Genomic DNA, 22,081 nt, shown 5'->3' with positions numbered 1-22,081 from the left:
AAGAGGCTCTTCTGTAGGAGTGGAAACAACTTGCCCATGTCTGAATCTGTGCCTTTTGTACCACCTTTGGATAACAGGATGAGGAGGGATTATAGGAGAATGAGGTGGAGGAGGAGGAGGAACAAGAATATTGGAGGTAGGTCCAGTGGGAGAAGTGGACACCTTATGAGAGGACTCAAGAGGAATGGGAAGGGGAACAACTAGAGACATAGCAAAGGGTTCTTCAGATTTCTCCCCTTCAGGAGAAATACTAAAGAAAGGAGTCAAGTCAGCAAATGTGACATCCCGAGATACAAAGCGGATGCCACTAACTGGATCAAAACAGCAATATCTCTTTTGTGTGGAGGCATATCCCAGAAAAACACATTTATGAGCCTTAGGTTCAAATTTGTGCTTTTGATGGCTGTGAACATGCACATAGAAAGTGCACCCAAAAACACGAAGAGGAAGAGAAAAAAGATCCTCATTCGGGAAGAGAAGGCTAAAGGGGGTTTTGAAGTTAAGAACTCGGGAGGGCATATGATTGATAAAAAAGGTAGCAGTAAGAACAACATCTCCCCAAAATTTTATAGGAACATGGGATGCAAACAGGAGGGATCTGGCAACTCCAACCACATATCGGTTCTTCCTTTCCGCCACTCCGTTCTGTTGTGGAGTGTAGGAACAAGAACTTTGATGAATAACCCCAAAAGTTTCAAGATAGGTAGAGAGGGTTTTATCAAAATACTCCTTAGCATTATCAGAACAAAATATTTTGATCCGAGTGTTAAACTGGGTGAGGATGAGTTCATGAAATTTTTGCACAATAGCTGGTACTTCATCCCTAGATTTCATGAGATAAATTCAAGTGTAACGAGAGTAGTCATCAATACAAAGGATAAAGTACCTGTAACCCCCCATAGTTGGCAAGTGATATGGCCCCCACACATCAGAGTGAACAAAATGAAAAGGAGAAAGAGATCTTTTATTGCTTACTGAATAAGAAAGTCTACAATGCTTTGCCAGTTCACATGACTCACAATGAAGACTCGATAAAGACACTCCCTTAAACATATCTGGAAACAAATAACTCAAAGCAGAAAAAGACAAATGACCAAACCGAAAGTGACATAACAAGATTTTGTCAATAGACTCTGACAAGACTGACTCTAAGGCAACTCCATGAGGTGGTTCAAAAGCTCTATCTGGTGTGTCCATCCAGTATATTCCGTTTGCCCCATGGCCACTCCCAATCATCCTCTGAGATTGCAGGTCCTGAAAAACACAATGAGTGGGAAAGAAGGTTATGTTACAATTCATGGATTTAGTTAAGCTACTAACAGATAAAAGGTTTGTATTAAGTTTAGGGACATGAAAGACAGAGGATAAATAAAGGGTGTCAGGGGTCTTTATATCCCTTTTACCAGAAATGGGAGCAAGAGACCCATCAGCAAGGGATATTTTCTCTTTACCAGAGAGAGTGGTATGAGCAGAAGAGATTAGATAGGCTGGTCATATGGTCTGATGCATCGGAATCAATAATCCAAGGGATTTTATGATTACCTGAAACTGAAGCATGATTTGCAGAAGCACGAATACTTGAGTGAGCAAATGCAGATGATGATGATGTGTTGCTGGAAGATTGAGATGAAGAAACATTAGCTTCCAAGTGATTTAGTAGCCCCCATATTTTTCAAAATCCACCTTCATTACTGCCAACTACTCAATGGTTGATTTTTCTTCACTCTCCTTATTTCCTCCTTCAGGTACTATAGCAACATTAGCTGTCTTAGGCTTTCCTACATGACTACCCTTCTTAGAACTGTTGTTATTCTTAAACCTATCAAGAATAAGCTCAGTATGAAGCTTCCAGCAAGTGTCCTTTGTATGCCTCGGTTTCTTGCAATATTCACATATCTGCTCATTTTTCTCAGTAGGACCCTTTGGTTTTATTCCAGCATGTGCAAAGTATTTTGTAGGTGGACTCTGTAACTGAGCCTGCCGCCTACTCTCCTCATTGCTTATCATAGCGTATGCCTGGGAAAGAGTAAGCTCATCTTTGGTCAGGATATTTTGCCTAATGATGTCAAACTCAGGGTTGAGTCCAGTAAGACATTCAAACACCCTATTTCTCTCCACCAACTTCCTATACATTTCAGCATCATTCTTACTCTCCCATACAACTGTCTCCATAACATCAATTTCTTTCCGTAGGGATTTCAGTATAGAATAGTAGATTGCTACACTCTTCTCTCCCTGTCTTAGGTTCTTCACTTCACTTTTCAACTTGTAGACTATGGCTACATTCAGCTTCTATGAATAGGTCTCAATAACACTGTCCCATATCTCCTTAGTTGAAGACATCCAGAGATAATGCTGACTTATATAAGGTTGCATAGAGTTGACCAATCATTCAATGACTGTATAGTTCTCCCGCATCCATTTCTCAAATTCAGGGTCTGTCTCTTCGGGTTTCACTTTACTACCTGTGAGATACCCGAGTTTTCCTCTACTACAGACATAAATTCTTATAGACTGTGCCCAAGCAAGATAATTTGTCCCATCTAGCTTGATTGTGGTCACATTAGTCAAAACGGAATCTACCAAGCCAAGGCCGGAAACCGACACTTGCTTGAACTCACTTCCTTATAGCTCCATTAATCAAACGAAAATCAAAGAACTAGAAATTTGGTCTATATAAACTTATTTGAAGTCAAACCAGAACCCAGATGCTTGAAAACTAGGGTTTTACTCCGTCCAATTGTTGGGGAGGAAGAAACAAGATGCAACCGCCCCTACCAGAGCTTCCCAATCTCTTCCAAACCTGAACCGCCCGCCTTTAGGAGTCAAAAGACACCTCCCAAGCATAGAGCGCCACACCCAAAGCTTCACCTTTACCTGTACCTTCGAAAACCTCTAGTCGGCTAGGGTTTTGGGCAGCAACAGAACAACACCACTTTCCAGCTAGATTTAAACTCTCCAAACCTTCTACCAACTAGGCCAGAGATCCTCTGGGCTATAGAGAACTGATCTCTCCCTACACTCTCTTAATCTAAGGGTGTATGGGAAAGGAGGAAGAAGAAAAGAAGGAAGAAAGAAACCTGCTCTGATACCAAGATGTAAATCAGTCCTCAAAAATAGGTGTAAACTTGAAAAATTAGAGAGAAAAAGGAGGAAGAAAAGTAAGAGCAGCAGTACAAGAGAAGAAGATGGAGAAAAGAGGAGGAGTATGAAGAAAGGTTTGAATAATCCTTCCCTTTCTTCTCTAATCCTTTTTACTAAAAATTAATGTTAAAATAATTACAAGTATGTCCTTAAGTGGGCAGACAGCTAGGCAGTAACATAAAGAGATCAAACAAAAAGAAATAACAGGCCCATTAAGAGAGGCCCATTGGCTAACAGGAAAATAGAAAAAATATTACAAGAGAAGATACTAGGACCCATTCGGTCCAGTCTATTTACATCTTTAATCCTTAAAGACAAGACCTTGGCCAGGATTTTATAAATACTAGTCATCAAACTAATTGGCCTAAAATCTTTAGGATGGAGAGCATAAACTTTCTTTGGAACTAGGGCCAAGAATGTGGAATTAATGCCTCGACTGACCATATGCTTCTCTACGAACTCATTAAAAACCTAACAAAGATAATCTTTTATCACCTCCCAACAATCCTGGTAAAAAGACATTGTAAGACCATCTGTCCTGGAGCTTTGGACCTGTCCATCAAAAACACCATCTTCCTAATCACTTCTTCCTCAAAGTTTCTTTCCAACCACCTAACCTAATCTTCCTCCAACCTTGACCAATCAATCCCTTTGATTTCCCTCCTCTTCCAAGGGTCTTCTGTAAATCGATTTGAAATGTTCCACAAACTTCCTAGCAATATCATCCTGGTTAGACACAATTTTTTTTTCTCCTCCCATTTGCTACATCATGAAAAAACTTGGTATTCCCATCACCTTCCTTAATCCATCTATGCCTCGACTTCTGCCTCCAGCTTATTTCTTCCCTCAGTAGGACATCTTCTAGGTCCTTCTTCAACTGTCCCCTCAGAACTCTCTCCCCCTCCTCCATTCTAGATTGAGCCTCTCTTTCATCCAACTCTTCTATCCTAGAGATTAGATTCACTTTTTGCTCCTCAAGTCTTCCAAAATGTTCCTTATTCCGAACTTTTATTTTGGCTCTTATCCGTTGTAGTTTCTTGTGAAATCTTACCCCTTTCCATTTTGTCCCCCTCAGTTCCTCATTCCACCAAAATTTTACTTTATTCATAAAATCTGGGTGGATTAGCCACATGTTTTCAAACCTAAAGGGTCTAGGTCCACTGATAAAACCTTCCACACCTATTCTTATAGGACATTGATCTGAGGTCACACCCTAGGCAAAGCTCTAGACACCAAGTTTCCCCAATAGTTCTCCCTGTCAACATTAAAGATAAATTTATCCAACTTCGACCACAAGGGCACTTCATGTAATTTAGACCAAGTAAATCGAGCTTGCACTAGTGGGATCTCCTTTAACTCACAATCAGCAATAAAGCTATTAAAATTTCTCATGCTAGTTGTGATGGTTTGTTGGGAGTTATTAGTTTCTTTAGAAAATCTTATCACATTAAAATGCCCTCCCAAACACCATGGCCTTCCCATAATCCTTGAATTGCATACAGTTCCCACATGTCATTCCTTTCTCTATAGTTATTGGGACCGTAGACATTAATTAACACCCAAGTGAAGTCATCCTCTACATTCTTAAATTTGATGGAAACTGAGAATCTCCCTATTAACTCCTCCACTACCTCTACTACATCATCTTTCCAAAGTGTGACAATCCCCCCTGAGGCTCCCCAAGATGGGGCTGAAATCCATTCTACTCCTCTAGACCTCCACATACTCCTCACCCATCTTCTATCCAGCTCTGACAACTTTGTTTCTTGCAACATAACAATGTCAGGCCTTTCCCTTTTAAGTAAGTCCTTAATCACCCTCATTTTCCTTGCGCTCCCTAAACCCCTAACATTCCAGCTAACTATCCTCATAGGCACAAACCAATAGAACACTCTCAACCTTAAACCACAACTCATTACTTCAATCCCTTTCTCCCATCTCCTCTACTACTAAACTCTAAATTCCCTTCTATGTCACAAATTAATCTTTCCTCCTCTGACATTTTTTTCTTTTCTTTTTTCTTTTTTTCCTCCCTCCTCTTATTGAATGTTTCCACCTGTTCACTCCTTTCAGCCCTTGCATCAGCCTGATCCCCCTCACCAAAAACCTCCACTAATGAGGTCTGAAGTTCTCCTCTAACAGGGTCATCCCCTTCCTTTCCCCTACCCATGACCACTTCATTGAACCCATCCATATATTCTTAATTTTGTTTGAGTAACTCAAACTCTGTGCAAATCAGTCTCCAAACCAGTCTCCAAGCTTCATCTAATTCTTTACTCTTTTCTTCAAGATTGCCTTCCCCAACTCTCCCTTCTTCCACCTCTAAGCATACTTTCGTCGTACATTCTGGATGGGATGCTGGTACATCTGTTTCAGGCATATCACACTGGTTAGCATCCACAAATAAAGTGACAATAATACCTGATTGGTTAGGGAGAGCATTTGAGAAGCTAGGACTGGACTGTTTGCCAAAGACGACCGAGTCTGGTGTCATTTCCTTACAAGGGAACTTTTGTAAAGTGTTCATGGTAAAATTAACAGCAACATCTAACTTACTCCCTTGAAGACCCGACTCCAGTACTCCCCTTTCTGGTTCATCCTTATCCAAGTTCAATAGAGAGGGTTGAGTTTTTCCATTTAAATCCCGAGAGTCCTGAGAGATTACGTTGACTTCCTCAGCTTGATATAGAAGGAACTGTCCAGCATTTGCAGCGCCTCCTGTACTTCTTTCTTCCTTGGAATAGTCTGCAATAGTCCCCTCTTCTTCTAAGAACAGAACCTCTGTATTCAAGCTTCTTGTTTCTATCAAGTTTTGTCTTGTGCACGAATCGAGACTACCCAGACTCAAGGCTCCATCTGACTCAAAGTCTTCATCACTACTGGTTTCTTCTCCAGGCCAAACACCAGATTCTAGCCTTTCTAACACAGACCGCTTGATGCTTCCTGGATTCCACCTCTCAGGCGACAGCCGATTCAGGGTCTTTGCTGGATCCACTGTAGGGAGCAACTTGAGTGTTGACTCTGCCCTCCCTTTCGAGAACGAGCAGAACTCGAGGATGAAGATGATAGACGGTTAACATCATCTATCAGAGGTTCCCTCCCACTGTTCACGTGCTGCATTAAGTGATCATGTGACCTCCCTGTCACATGTGGACTTAAGTAACCATCTGACCTCCCTGTGGTCACGTGTGGACTTAAGTGATCATGTGACCTTGGCTTCTTAGAAATGGGCTCAAAACTGGGCCCAACTGGATAAGATTTTCTCTCCCTTGGCCCAGGAGAAATAAGAGGGTCCACAGGCTCAGCATGCTTGTCCAACCCCACCTGAATATTAGGTCCACCATTTCGACCAACCCCTAGTTCACCCAGTTTCTTTGTTGGCCCAAAGGCTGGCTTCTTAAAACTTGCCTCTTCTTTATTCCCCTCCCCAACCTTAAAACTTCTCTCTCTTTCAGTTTTCCTATGGTATGTTTTAACTTCTCCCTTCCCCACACCAGGTTCAGTCTTTTAGCATGCTTTTCAATTTTGGGAGTCGGTTCTGTCTCCTTACAACCTTCCTCTTCAACAACCTCTCCTTCCTCACCAATCAACCTCTCCTTCTGAGAGCTTCTTCCAAGTAACCTTTCCTCTGTCTAAGTTCCCTGAATTCTGTACAAATTAGCCTCCAAATTCTCTCCACCTCATCTGAACCCGTCATGAAGTTTTGACCCATCCTCTCCTTAAACTACTGGTTACCACCCTCAATTCTGCCCTTGGATACATGTCTGCACCTTCAAGGTTAGTTGCTAGAGTATCTGCAGCAGGCTGAATACATGGGTCAGTAACAGAATCTAAATGGACATCCATACCTGAAGGCAAAGTAGCTGAGCAAGGAATACTAGAATCTTGCAACTGAGAATTTACAACTGATGAAATGTCCTTTCCCCTAGCAGGTGTTTGCGGTTAATGTTTAACTATTGTCTAATCTAATCGCCAGAGAATCTTGTCCTTGTTCCCTCCTTTCTAGCCTATCATCACAGACACCAGAAAGTCCTATCCCCATGTACTAGCATTGATTCTGAATTCAGAGGTTGTAGCAATTCCCTTGTAAGTCCTAACCTCCCCATCAAAGCTTCTTATTCTAGAAAATGTATTTCCGTGTTGCCTGTAGCATATCCACCTTTGCTTGCAAGCCAACACTTCCCGAGCTCACTGTATCAAAGAAATTTGAATCGTTGCTACCTTCTTCACTGGACCACTCATTTATCAAAGGATTTTGTCTGTCCGGCGAGAGAAGCTTCACCTTCTTGGCTGGAATCCATTGCAAGGAGGTACTTGAGGGTGAACTTGCACCTAGAACATGTTACCAAGAGAAAGAGCTCGAAGAGGACAAAGATAGATGGGTCTTACCATCTATTATAGCTACCCCCTTCAATCACGTGTGCTTTAAGTGAGTCATGTGTTGCACCTTTAGAGTCATCAGGCTCATGACTTTTAGTCGAGTCACGAGTCTCAGATTGGGCAAATTTAAGTCCTACAGTGCTCGGCCCTGCATTTCTGTCTGTAATGGGCCTAGTATGTTTTAGTGGCCCACTCGAGATCACCTGCCCTGGCATGTGATCCTTTAATATGTCATGCCTGACCCCAATAAGACCGGTTCAGATCTCCTTTGCTTGGTTTAATATGGTTTAAGCCCCTCATCTCCCTTCTTTTACTGATTTTGAAACAGAGTTCTTACCGCCTTTTATCACTTCAGCGTAAGATCTGCTGCCCTCCAGTCTGATACCTTGTTCTCCACGTTTTTGACCTTCCACCTGCCCCAGCTCTTTTGTATTCTCCAATTTTTGCTTAACCTCATTAGTGAAAATTCTATCACCATTTGAAGTACCAGCCCTCTTGAGCCACATAAGGCATCTTCTTCCACACTCTCATCCCCCTCCTTGCGAGCCTCCTTCCACAGTGCTGCTTCTATGGAAGAGGCCAGCCAGACTGACTAGAAGCAGCCCTCCACACTTATCTCCACTTTCCTTGGTATTTCTTCTGGCTTTGCTCCAATTAATAAGAGAGCTGTTGAACACAGGTCCCCTAGAAAACTCCAACAAGGCTCCCTTCACACAGCTGAGCAATTGATTTAGCAACAGTCTGCTTCCACAAGTGAAAAGGCAAGCCTAGAACACGTACCCTCACCCCATCTTCAGTAAAAAACTCTTTAGAGTTGGATAATGGGCTCCATTTAAAGATTGTAGCCATGCCAAAGTCAGATTGAAGACTGACTGTTGAAAGCTCTAATCTTTCTTCAACCAAATCAAGCACAGCTTTATTGCTCTCAAAAGGTGTTAAGATAAACATGCCCTTTAACTTCAACTGTAGTATTAGCAGGTCTGAGATAGCCAGTCATCCTGCTCTTGCTCCAGGACTTCATCTTTACTGGAGCTTTTGTTCATCTTTTCCTCCACCGAGATCTCCAGCTGTGCTGTTACCAGGCGTTGGAAGAATTCATTCAGTTGTCTGGTAATTTCCTTCCATCCAAGTCTCTATTTTCATCAGGAAAGCAGGCCAGCTGCTTTCTGTCTTTAACGAAGAATTAAAGTAAAGATAGATAACCTCCTTTACTGTTTCCTCAGCATTCTAAAACATACCTCTTTCCTTCTTCAGTACTCGGTTCCTTCCAGTTTCTTTGCTTACCTTTGGAACTTGTTTCCATCACAAAGTTCCTAAACCATTAGATCACTTCTATTTCTATAGTATCTATTAACAGAAGAAGAGAGGAGAAATAAGCAAGAAGAGAAGAGAAAGGTTTTGAAGTCAACTTACTGACTGGCGGCACCAGCTTATATTATTATATATAGGGCGACCATATTAAAAGGGAAAAGACCCTTATACCCCTACTTAAGTTAAAGTACATAAACAATGATAAAAACTACTTTAACCAGACCAAACAGACCCTAACTCAGCAGAATACAAACATAAAAAATAAAATAAACATTCCAACAGTATCTATACCTTGGAGCAACACTATTGCCTTCTTTACTTCCCTGATTTTCGAACTCAGCACTGCCTTGATTTTTAGTTCTTCAAACAGAAACTCCTTCACTTCAACTTCAAAGCTCTCCTCCATCATCCTGCAAACACAAACCCCTCCACCACTTATTAATGCAATCTCTTGATCATTGACCAGTCAGAAAATATGTCCCATAGAAAAAAAAAAAGATTTTACACAACCCTAAGGAACACTGACATGTAATAAACAGGCAGGTTGCTAGTGTGGGCCTTATAAGAGTAATTATTCCTCCTAGACAACTAGTTTTTCTTCCAAGAAGCAAGTCATTTAGCAATTCAACAACAGGATCACAAAATCAACTCTTCCTTTGAGACAGCTTACAGCCCAAAATATTTGCATACTCTGACAACTGCCTCTCATCCACATTTACACCCACAATGCAACTTTTCTCAAAATTCACTTTAAGATTTGGGATCTGTTCAAAAAAGTTGGACTGCTAATTTGATTTTCCTGATCCACTTTCTATTCCCTCTTTTACAAAACGGGATTGTATCATCTGCAAGTTGCAAATGTGTAAATGGTATCCCATCACGACCTACCTTCCAGCCCCCCTCACCAAACCTTGTGAATTCACCTTAGAAATTAATTTTCCTAGGACCTCAACTATTAGGGTAAAGAGAAGGGAGAGATGGCCCCCTTGTCTTACACCTTTTAAAGCCGGAAAGAAATCCACCACTATTCCATTCACCAATAGAGAGTAATGGCATGCCCTAATTTAACCCCGGTTGGCTCCTTCACTTGTGCATCTTTCTTTAAAGCCCTTTGCTCCAACCCCTCCTCTCAGGTCTTCCCTGTTAAAGAGGTTTGGTCAAGGCCAATACCCCCCCAAACAGCAGTGTTCTGTTGGGAAGCCTATTATGTTAAGATCAATACTGTGGAAAACTTGCAAAAGAAGAAACCTTATATGTGTTTGTCCCCAAATTGGTGCTTTTTGTGTAAAGTGAAGGGTGAGGACTGTAACCATTTGCTGATATCATGCTCTTTTGCTGCCAATATTTGGAATTTGGTTGTTACATTATTTGGATGCAGGTGGAACTTTCCCTCCGAAGTAAAGCTGCTGTTCACTCCGGCTGCCTTTGGGAGATTGACAAAAAGAGGGAAGCTAATGCCGAAATGTATCAGAGCCGCTACCTTGTGGACATTATGGGAGGAGAGAAATGCTAGAATATTTCAAGAAAAGGAAAGAAGTCTTGCTTGAATCAAGGAATGCATAATGACAAGGACAATCTCGTGGCTGAAATCTTCACACTTGTTGGCAGATTACTCCTTTGATGACTTAAGGAGAAACTTGGCAGCAATGGCTTCTACAGTCTCCACAAAGAACAAATCACAAGCTGAATGGAAACCCCCACCGGATGGAGTGGTAAAATTGAATTTTGATGGTAGCTGCCAAGGTAACCCAGGGCCATCCGGAATAGGAGGGATTCTAAGAGCCAAAGACAGCAACATGTTGTCTTTATTTTCAGGACCAGTGGGTGTTGGTGATTCTGTAAGGGCATAGTTATTAGCAGCAGTACAAGGTATACAGATGGCCAGTCAACTTGGAGTGAACAATTTGGCAGTGAAGGGGATTCCAAAATAGTAGTGGGCTGGCTGACAAGTCCAGAAACAACTTGATGGGGCTACATGGATCTGTTAAAGGAAGTTAAATGGATGACAAGAAATATGACTGCCAGGTTTTGGTGGGTCAGCAGATCAGTAAATGCAATGCCTGATTCTCTGGCCAAGCAAGGGGTGTCAAGGGGAGATCTGTTTTGGCCTACTTTGTAGTTGTGTTTCAGGCTTGTGTATGTTTAGTGTATATGGTTCAGTCCTCGGGGGAGGTAACACCTCGTGTCCTCCTAGGCTGACTGTACTTTCGTTATCTGAATTAATAAAAATACTCTCATTTATAAAAAAAAAGGATACAATCTTGGTTGTTACTTTGTACAAACTACTCACCAAGCTAATTGGCCTGAAATCTTGAGGATGGGCTGCAACAACTTTCATGGGCACCGAGGCAATGAAAGTTGAATTCAGGCTTGGGTTTATAACACCTCTCCCAAAAATTCATTAAAAATTTACTGCAAATCACCTTTTAGGATGTCTCAACAATCTTGGTAAAAAGCTATTGTGAACCCATCTGACCATGGCACTTTAAATCTGTCCATAGAAAAAAAAGGAAGACTCATCAGACAGACCAATGATTGAAAATGCAGTGGAAATAACAGTAGATACTAACTGTCGCACTTTCTCCTCAGTAAGAATACCAGAAGGCTCACCCTTGGTTGTGGGCCCATTTGAAGAAGAGGGAATTGTAGCACCACCAGTAATATTATCCACACTAGTCTGAAAGGCCTTGTGCTACCTCTTTGATAAATCCTTTTTAGGATTGGAACTATTTGCCAAGAAAAATGCTTTTGCCCCCATATCCTGCTTCCTGCTGATAGCTGACTGAGTCACGTCTTGTTTCCTCCCTTAAAAGCTCTCATAAATCACATCTAGGCAATGATGGTATCTCTACTCAAAATATTGGACCTGATCACCTCACTTGCAGATCATCACATTCACAGCTCTTTTTGGGCAACCTTGTAATGATTTGATTATAGTGTACAGAGGTTTCTTAACTTTCTTTTACTTTCAAGAGAGGTCACACCTCGTGCCTCTCTTTGGGGTGCTGTAACTTTGCTTACATATTGGTAATGAAGTAACTTTTCAATCATTAAGAAAAAGAGTTTAGATAAATGAGGAAGTGTAAGACCTGCTAAATATGTTATTGATCTTCTGTCTGCAGGTTCCTGCTCGGGCAGCAGCTGCAGCTGCTGTTGCTCGAGCTCTTGCTGGACTTCCTCCTCATCAAAGACATAACCTACCATCAAGTTCTGAAGAATTGGTTTCAATATATGGAAGCAGATCACCTAGTCAAATAATTGAAGAACTAGAGGAGGACTTCTATAAAGAGGTTTTACTTATTATGTTTTCTGTTTTTGTGTGGAATCCAATCCACCCCATATTTGATTTGTATTACTTTTGATTTTTCAGTTTCTTTTTTGTGGTTAAATGCTGCTATAATTCCATGTAAGCAGGATTTTGATCCAGTTAGACATGTTCTGGAGAATATACCATCTGAAGAGAATGATCTTACCTATTTTGAGGAAAAGGTATCAAATTTATGCTTTTCCAGATATGATCTCAGTTTGATGCTGCATGGTTCTTTTATGACACTTTCTTTTGGCACATCTTTTTCTTGTATTTCGTTATTTATTTCAGGATAATAAGTTTGGGATGCATCAATATAATTTCCTTTTTGATGGTAGAAAGAAAAGTGCATTAAATATAATATTTTTAATTTCAAAGCATTATAATATTTTTTGAACAGAAGTGAATTTTTTTGAGTCTAAAAGAAGTACTTATCAAGTATGTTTTTCTCTAATCAAGTCACTATCCCAAGGAAACAGTAAAGTCAAGATAATCCTATCAAGGTTGTCATTGAAACTACTGTAATACCAGATTATTCATTTGTTTTATTTTTTGAGAGCAAGGAAAAGTATTGTATTCAAAGTATATATTCACGAGTTTTATGAAGAGAAAAACTTTGCCCATACTATACAAAAAGAAACTCCCAAGCCCATCCTGGTTCTAAGCAAAAATCAACTCAGAAGAGAATCATCATCCTCATACCATCGTCTAAGCCTTATCCCAACCATATGGGATGGTGGAATCTTAGGGATGCAGGTGGTAGAGTGACAGTCATATATTCAGGCCCATTTGGAGTAGGGGATTCACTAAGAGCAGAAGCATGGTACTACAAGGAATGAGGATGACAAAACAATGTGGTTTATTTTTTGATAATTAACATGATTTCGATTCATTAATATAAACAGGTATGTCCAATGAAGGTCCAATAAAGGGGTATAATTACCCCTTTATAACAAAAATTACAATTGAGCCCAATACAGTTGCTCCCTATTTACCTCTTGTTTGGCTGAGGAATCAGCCAACCCATTTGCAGCCCTTGGAATCCATTGAAAAGTAGTTGTCATTTCCTTTGTTAACCATTTAACAGATGGAGGTTTAGGGGGATTCCAAATTCGTGATATCCTGGATGAGTGATAATAGCCCTGGGATACGGATGCACAGACACACTATAAGAGAAATAAAGAGCATAGCAAGGGAGTTGGGGACAACCATTACATGGGTAAAGAGGAAAGTAAATGGGATCACCCACTACTTGGCTAAAAAAGGGGGTGCATAAGGAACAACTGTTTTGGGCTGACTTTTAAATGAGATTTTTGGCTTGTAAAAGAATGTCTAATTTGTATTAATGTCACTATGTAATATGCTTTATTCTGATTGAATGAATGAAATCATTTTGCAGATAAAAAAGAATATTCCTAGGATGGTCTAGACACATCTGGACAATGGACCATTCTACATGACTCTAGAGTGCTCCAGGATCCTGTAGATCTTCAGAAAGCTCTTGAAGCATTCGGCCTTGGCTAGAATGGTGCAGAAACGCCATTAGACCTCTAGCCAGATGCCCCTTTGCTCCACAGCTCAGGCGGGGCATGATGGGCCGCTTTAAGATCCTTACAACTATGGAGCAGCAATTACAAAATCTTTATCCACAATAATCTGGTGCCAATAATTATGCAAGTGAGAGAAAGAAATGCTTGAGAACTCCTTGTATGCCTTGAACCAAAAAGCTAACTGCCTTTCCATATGTCCAATTAAACTCAACTTATCTTTTGCTTCCTCCTGAAATATCCTTCTATTTTTTTCTTGCCAAATCCTTCAACATACTACAAAAGGAACCAGTTACCATAATATTACTCCTCTTTAGCTCAGGCCACCTGAAGATCAGACGATTTAAAAGGGTTGGCATTTTTTCTTGCCTGCTGAAATTTAAACAATGATTTGCTTTTTTCTATTTGTATCATCCCTCATCTTATGTAATTTATAGAGTAATAATTTAGTGTTCTATTGCCCATTATCTCGTGTGCCAACATCATTTTTGGTTCATGATCCAACATCTTTTTGTATCATGTTCTTTTATAGGCCACTCTAAGATTAGCACAACTGGATAGGATAGCAGAGAGATTATCACGCCATGTTATGGAGCACCATGAAGAAATGGGTAAGTTTCGTATCAGGTTCCTTGGATCAATTTTTAATTTGTTTATAGATTTATGATTTACATATATCTTATTTATTTCTTTGATTGGTAATGAAACTTTTTTTGCTATTTGCATCTGAGCCCAAGTTCCCTATGAATCCCTTACCTAGCCAAAGCATCAGCCATAACATTTGTGATCTTTGCATCCATTGAGAAGTTGCTTCAAGTTCGCTTGCCAACTTGAAAAAGGTCTTGTATGAGTTGGTGGGATGCTTATTCATTTTCGTCCGTGAAATGAGACGCGCTTCAAATTGTATTAGTTCTTTTTTTTTTATCAGTAACTGGTTATACTGGGAGTCAGCAATCTTAGTTCAAGATTATAACAGTTTCAACTTTAAGTGGGTGTTTGATACTTATTTTTGGTCAGTGAAGGGGATGCATCTGGTGAGGGAATTGGAACAAGATTTGAAGGTTGCAAATGTTATTTGCATGGTAAGCATTTCTGTTTTTTGGGGGAGGGGATTTTCAATGTATCAGTAACCTTTTAATGGAAGGATAACTTGGAGCAAATGATAATGATCAAGAATGCTACTCTTTCTCCTTGCTGGCTCTTACGCACTAGAGATATTACATTTAACTGTAGTTGTTCATGTGACTATGTGCAGAATGGGAGAAGGCACCTGATCTCTTCGATGCATGAGGTATCAAGGGATCTTATTGTTACTTCAAAATCCAGAAAGAAACAAGCACTTCTGGTATTTACCTTCTCTGAGAACCTTAGGAATATCATGTATCATGTATACTTACCTTCAATTTTGTCTGCCATCATATGTTTAGGCTTTTTAAAAGTTAATGTGGATATATCTGGCTTCGTGTGTGTGTATATATATCTGGCTTCTTACTTTTTCCAACTAATCTTCTAACTGTTGGTTTATTTTTCATCAGTTAATGTTTCATGATCTCAGTTTTTTTTAGTAAAGCATAATATCATTAATAATAGACAAAAAATCATGTACAACAAGTTGCTGTACACTGGGATTTTACAATCACTGACCATGCAGTCCTGTACTCCCAACCCTGCTTTGCAAAAAGATTATCATATACTAAAAAAGGAATTGTAATTTCTATTCAAACAATTTTTCTTAGCAAGCCAAGAAAATATTTTCCCCAAAATTTAGAGCTACTTTTATTCTTGATATCCTTGCATTCCTCTCCTGCCAAAATGCACCTAGAAAATGCTGAAGGAGCAATGTTCCATGCCAATTTTCCTCTCTTAGTTAGACTTCCGACTCTCTTGGTTACAGGATATTCTTAGGTAACTTGATCTTTGCGAGACTGGGATTGATGGGATGTTGCAAACTTGCAGGATTTGGTTCCAATTCTAACAGAACTTCGTCATGCAATGGACATGCAAGTGGCACTTGAAACCCATGTTGAGGAAGGAAACTACTGTAAAGTATGTTCTTTATGTTCATTTGTTTTATTTTTGGTAATACATAATTGCTGGTTCTCTTTCTGTTTTTTATTTCTGGCAACTGTTGCATATGGGTCTTTTGCATATATTGGCTGATCCATCCTTTTCCGAAATATGCTTTGTAGGCATTTCAAGTTCTGTCAGAGTATTTGCAGCTCTTGGATAGTTTTTCAGAGCTTTCAGCCATACAAGAGATGAGCCGTGGTGTAGAGGTGAAAATTTCCTACAATTAGTTACTATTAAGAAATCCAGTCTTCAAAAAAAAGAAAAAGAAAAAAAATTTTTGGAAATGTCTACCTTCTGTAGAACTATTTAACTGATGCACCATGTACTAGAACAACAAATCATTTACTTTCTCAGTTTGCCTATTTGCCATGTGGGTCCTAGCTTTGTATTAGATGTTTATAGCATCCTTCTTGTTTATCATGGTAAAATCATTTACCAATAGAAGTAAAGAATGGCCAATGGCCTTCTTGTTTATCATGTTTATAGCACCCATATTTCTCAATCTGGGTACATGCTTTTCTTAACAAAGCTATGCTGTTTGTGCAAGGATGGCTGTTCTTTTTGATATATATGTGTATATATATATTTCTTTAAATGTTTGCCTATGTAAACAATGTTAGATAATTCATTTACCTCCATATTCTTATTATCCTCTCAGGCTTGGCTGGCAAAGACACTTCAAAAGTTAGATTCACTATTGCTAGGAGTTTGCCAAGAGTTCAAAGAAGAGAGCTATATAACTGTTAGTATATCCATCTCCAGCAGTGTATTGGATCTTTGTTTTCTTTTGTTTTTTACGTAGTCTACTATTGTTATGTCGTTACTGTTTCATGTGCATCTTCTTTTAACCTTGAGGTTACATTTTACTTCTTGTATGTTGTAAACACTCAATTGTAAAGGTCATGGACTATAGGGTCTGGTGGAAAACCTGCCTATCATTGGGATGCTTGTAATGTTGTGCATACTTCATTCTTTCATTGGTTCAGTAAAAGTAACTGTATTACTTATCAAAGCATTAATCAATGCTATCAGATTTTCGATTCCAACCAACTAGTGGTTGCTCAGTTGGCAAGTCCTCTGGCTAGTTGCAGCAGAGACTTGGGATCAAATCCCATCGCCACCAGGGTTGGGAGGGTTATGGGTATGGGGGATGGGCTTCTCCCCATCATGTAGGCCCATGAAGCAGCAAAAAAAAAGGGGGGGGGGTGGTGGTGGTTCTGATTCCATGTATATCTTCATCCTTACAAAATGTGATAATATTTTCAATGATTGCAAATGCATCACCAGTACCTGGTGCAATTCCATTTTAATGCTGTTTTGTTAATTAAATGGCTAAAACACATTCGCAACTAATATGAACATTGGGGAGTGGAGGTCCCCCTGGTGGAGCCCTTGCAATGCAGTGAAGAAATCTTTTGCAGATCCATTGACTAACACTGACAGAAGATGCAGTCTATCCATTTTGATCTGGAACTGACATTTTTTTATAATAATGCAAAAAATTTATTAAGAAAAAAAAGAAGGTATAAAGACAGGTGATGAACAATCACTGGGAGAGAAGAGAAATTAAAACCCCTTCCTGAATGACTTTGATGAGTTCTTCAGGAAAAATGTCACTTAAAGCCTACACCAAGTTATATAGACTCTCCTGCCCATATTGATCCAAAATGACTTTGATGAGTTTGTCAAGAAAATGCCAAACTACCAAATTGTAATCCTTTTCTATGTCCAACTCACAGACTATTCCTTTCTTCCTGTCATCTTGTACATACAATAACTGCACTGTTCTGTGTTTCATCAAGTTATATTTAGGGTGAGCATTTTCAGCCCGCCCCAGCCGAGGCCTGCAATTTTCTTATATAATACACACACAACACACATATATGTTTAATTTTATCATCATCATCATCATCCAAGCCTTATCCCAACTATATGGGGTCAGCTACGCGAATCCTGTTCTGCCCCTCTGTTCTGTTTAACGCCATGTCAATTGTTGAACCATTTTTGCTTAAATCATTTTTCCTACTACCCATGTCCTTTTCGATCTACCCTTTGCCATTCTAGCCCCTTCAACTTGTAATAATTCACTTTTTCTTACGGGTGCTGTTGATGGTTTTCTATGCACATTTTTTTTTGATAGACACCAGATAAATTTCAGTAAAGGGGAAAGCACTGCTTACATTTGTCCCTCCCCAGATCCCGCATCGACAGGATCCTTGTGTACTGGGCTGCCCTAGGAAACCATTGCTTAAAAAGCTGCAGGCTTAAACAAAGTACAACAGGATTCCGAGAGCAAAATCAACTCCAAAACAGAGCTCTAAGAATTTCCCCCCCTTCTGGGTCTTGGACAGCCCTATTTAAGGTGATTTTTCTCTACTCCAGCCTTAGCTAAGGAGTCAGCTAGGCCATTAGCACTCCTAGACACCCATTTGGATAGGCTATTCAACGAGGAACCCAAGGATTGTGCCTGCTTCACCAAAGGTCTTCTATAGACATGACTAAACCATCTTAGTCTACTTTTTCTCATTTTTTTTCACCTATTGGAGCTACACCTAAGTTCCTACAAATTATTTCATTTCTGATCCTATCATTTCTAGTTTTTCCAGTCAGCCATCTCAGCATATACATTTCTGCCACACTCATTTTCTGGACATGTTGTTTCTTGACTGCCCAACATAGCTGTCCTTACAACTGTTTTATAGAATTTTCCTTTTTATCTAAGTGGTACTCGACTATCACATCAACTCCAAAGGCATCACTCCAGTTTACCCATCCTGCTTAAATCCTATGGGTGACAGGCTGGAATTCCCGTCGTACAACAGGCTGGAATTCCCGTCGTACAACAGCAGTCCGGGCTCAGTCCGGCGAGCAGCAGTCCGTTAGCCAAAGAACCGCAGTCGTCCCCAAGTACAACAGGCTGGAATTCCCGTCGTACAACAGCAACGGAGACCCCTTAGGCTGGCTGTATCGTTGCGAGCAATTTTTTCGGAACCAACGGACAGATGACCGGGATAAGGTAAGTCTAGTCGCCTTTCACTTAACTGAGGAAGCACAACTTGGGTTTTATCGGTTAGAGCAAGAAGAACCCGGGCTCAGTTGGCCTCAGTTTAAGTTCTATTGCCTTCTTAGGTTCGGACCCCCACTGACCAGCAACCCACCGGGTGAGCTGATTAACCTTAAACAGACCGACACAATGGCTGAGTATCAGCGACAGTTCCAAACTCTCCTCGCGAGGGCATCCTCCGTGCTACCCGACCAGCAAGTGCATATGTTCACGGCAGGGCTATCAAAACCCCTGTGGGTGGATGTCGAGATGCAGAATCCCCCAAATTTGGTCACAACCATGAACTTAGCCCACACGTTCGAGCGCAAACTGCAACTCAGCCGCGGAATTTTTAATGTGGGTCGGCCACCAAACTCATGGGTACCCCCAAGATCAGCACAACAACCCCTCTTCTGCTACCAGTCGAGAACTGAAATCTCCCACCAACACCGCCTCTAGATCAATGACAAAGTACGGGTAGCAACATGGCCGCTCCACCCATTAAGCGTTTGACAAGGGCAGAAATGGCAGAACGACGAGCAAAAGGCCAATGTTTCAACTGTGATGACCTCTACTCAGCAGGACTTAGATGCAAGAGACTTTTTTGCCTTCTCATCGATGAACAAGAGGAGGAAGAAGAACCAGCCATATTCGAGCCAAAGATCTCTCTCCATGCGATCACCGACATTAAAACTTCCCAGACCATGCAATTACAGGCACAAATAGCAGGTCAACCGATGCGCATTCTCGTCGATTCAGGGAGTACACAACTTCATAAGTGAACATGCCGCCCTTCAGTTAAAACTGCCAATGGAGCTTCAACTGCGTTTACAGGTAGCCGTCGCAAATGCTGAGAGTTCACAGTCCAGGAATTTGTAAGGACATGCCGGTACAGGTCAATTCTGAATTGTTTCTTGCTGATTTATTTGTACTTTCATTGGATGGGTTAGATATTGTTCTAGGGGTCAAGTGGTTAATTACCCTAGGCTTGATTTCGTGGGACTTTAGCGCACTCACCATGACCTTCCACCTAAATGGGAAGCAAGTTTCATGTCACGGTTGCAGGGTTAAAGAAAGGACACCACAGGTCCATGCACTTTAGATAGAACCGGCAGCCATGGAAAAACTTCTCGCCAAGTTTTCAGATCTGTTCTAGGAACCCAAGGGCCTCCCTGCTCCCCGAGCTTGTGACCATCGTATTCCTTTGGTGGAGGGTTGAGCACCAGTCGTTGTCCGGCCTCATTGCTACCCTTACTTACAGAAGGACGAGATAAAGAAACAATGTACAGAGATGCTGAACCAAGGAATCATACGTAAAAGACACTCCCCCTTCTCTTCACCGGTTCTGTTGGTGGCGAAGCAGGATGGAACGTGGAGGTTCTGTGTTGACTATAGAGAACTCAATGACCGGACGATCAAAGATAAGTTCCCTATTCCCGTTGTGGACGAACTGCTGGACGAGTTGCATGGTGCCCAATATTTCTCTAAGTTGGACCTCAGGTCCGGATACTTCCAAGTTCGCATGGCTCCCGGTGACGTGAAGAAGACTGCTTTTCGCACCCACCATGGCCACTTTGAACTTTTAGTCATGCCATTCGGACTCTCCAACGCCCCATCTACATTTCAGTCACTAATGAACGAGGTATTCCAGCCCCATCTGCGCAAATTTGTTTTAGTTTCTTTGATTATATCCTCGTTTACAACAATTCATGGGTAGAGCATGTCCACCATTTGAGGACCGTTTTCGAGCTCCTACGCCAACACAAATTATTCCTGAAATGGTCCAAGTGCTCCTTCGGGGAGCGACAAGTTCTTTATCTCGGCCACGTCATCCATGGGTAGGGTGTGACAGTTGATAGTTCCAAGATTCAGGCTATAAAAGAATGGCCCAAACCTCAATCAGCCAAGGCCTTACGTGGGTTCCTCGGTTTAACGGGATTTGTACAAAACTATGGAGTGTTGGCAGCCCCGTTAACCAACCTGTTGAAGAAAAATTCCTTCCGGTGGGATGACGCAGCAGATGAAAGCTTTCCTGACTGAGAAATGCCCCGTCTTCCACCCCTGTCTTGCAATTACCTAATTTCGCCATCGAATTTACAGTCAACTGCGATGCTTCCGGAGTGGGTATCGGGGCCGTACTATAGCAGCAAGGGCACCCGATTGGGTTAGCAAACTGCTTGGGTTTGACTTCTGGGTGGAATATAAAGTGGGATCCTCAAATCGCGCAGTTGATGCCTTGTCTAGGCGAGATGAAGACGCAATGGTTCTGTATAGCATTTCCCAACCTCGGATCTCTCTGTTTGACGACATTAAGAAGGCAACACCACAATCCCCGGAATGGTCACTCTTGCTACAGAAGATCCAGTCCAGCACCGCCGACCCCAATTGGTCACTTCAAGACGGGTTGGTACTGTATAAGGGACGAGTCCATCTTTCACCAGATTGCCTGTTGATCCCCACCATCATCACCAACATCCATAACTCCACCCACGAGGGCATTGAAAAAACACTACACTGCGTTCGGACTGGTTTCCATTGGCGAGGTATGAAGACTTCTATTCGAGATTTTGTCCAGAATTGCTCCACGTGCCAATAGCACAAATGGAAAAACCTACACCCGACAGGCCTCCTTCAGCCCCTTTCCATCCCAACACAGATTCGGGCCGACATCTCCATGGACTTCATTGAGGGACTACCTAAGGTAGGTGGCAAATCAGTTCTCTTCGTGGTAGTCGATTGCTTCTCTAAATACGCCCACTTCATTCCTCTATCACACCCGTATAGTGCCACTTCTGTTGCCCTCGCCTTCTTTACACATGTTTTTCGCTTACATGGGTTACCAGAATCCATAGTCAGTGATAGAGACCCGGTTTTCACTAGTGCCTTCTGGAAAGAGTTATTCCGGCTACAAGGCACCACCCTGGCCTACTCATCAGCTTACCAGCCACAAACTGACGGTCAGACGGAAGTGGTTAACCGCATAATCGAGATGTATCTCCGCTGTTTCATAGGCGATCAACCACAACAATGGGTGGATTGGCTCCCTTGGGTCGAGTACTGCTACAACACAGCCTATCATTCTTCCCTCGGCATGACTCCCTTTCGCGTCGGTTATGGCAGGGATCCTCCCTGCTTGCTGTCCTACGAGCCGGGTTCTACTCGTTTGGAAGCAATTGATCACTCCTTACAAGAACGCGACGCCCTCCTAGCCGACGTCCGCCTTCGCTTACAGCAGGCCCAGCTCCGCATGAAGCTCCACTATGACAAGCACCATTGGGA

General features: G+C 41.5%; 1 protein-coding gene across 2 annotated transcripts in view; it reads left to right on the top strand.

Moving 5' to 3' along the window:
* The window catches only part of LOC148870990 (coiled-coil protein), a 109,959-nt gene that overhangs the window by 9,895 nt on the left and 77,983 nt on the right, over positions 1–22,081 (top strand). The window contains exons 2-9 of one of the 2 annotated variants that reach the window (XM_088971157.1): positions 11,958–12,125; positions 12,250–12,324; positions 14,222–14,300; positions 14,707–14,771; positions 14,945–15,034; positions 15,646–15,735; positions 15,879–15,965; positions 16,418–16,501. In XM_088971157.1, the coding sequence (XP_088827283.1) occupies positions 11,958–12,125; positions 12,250–12,324; positions 14,222–14,300; positions 14,707–14,771; positions 14,945–15,034; positions 15,646–15,735; positions 15,879–15,965; positions 16,418–16,501 (738 nt within the window). The remainder of the gene's footprint in view (positions 1–11,957; positions 12,126–12,249; positions 12,325–14,221; positions 14,301–14,706; positions 14,772–14,944; positions 15,035–15,645; positions 15,736–15,878; positions 15,966–16,417; positions 16,502–22,081) is intronic. The other variant, XM_088971159.1, reaches the window with a different exon arrangement.

The sequence above is a fragment of the Nelumbo lutea genome, chromosome 2 (assembly GCF_056320005.1).
Source record: "Nelumbo lutea isolate HS-2025 chromosome 2, American lotus-T2T, whole genome shotgun sequence".
NCBI lineage: Eukaryota > Viridiplantae > Streptophyta > Magnoliopsida > Proteales > Nelumbonaceae > Nelumbo > Nelumbo lutea.
This window is presented reverse-complemented; position numbering and strand designations above follow the sequence as displayed.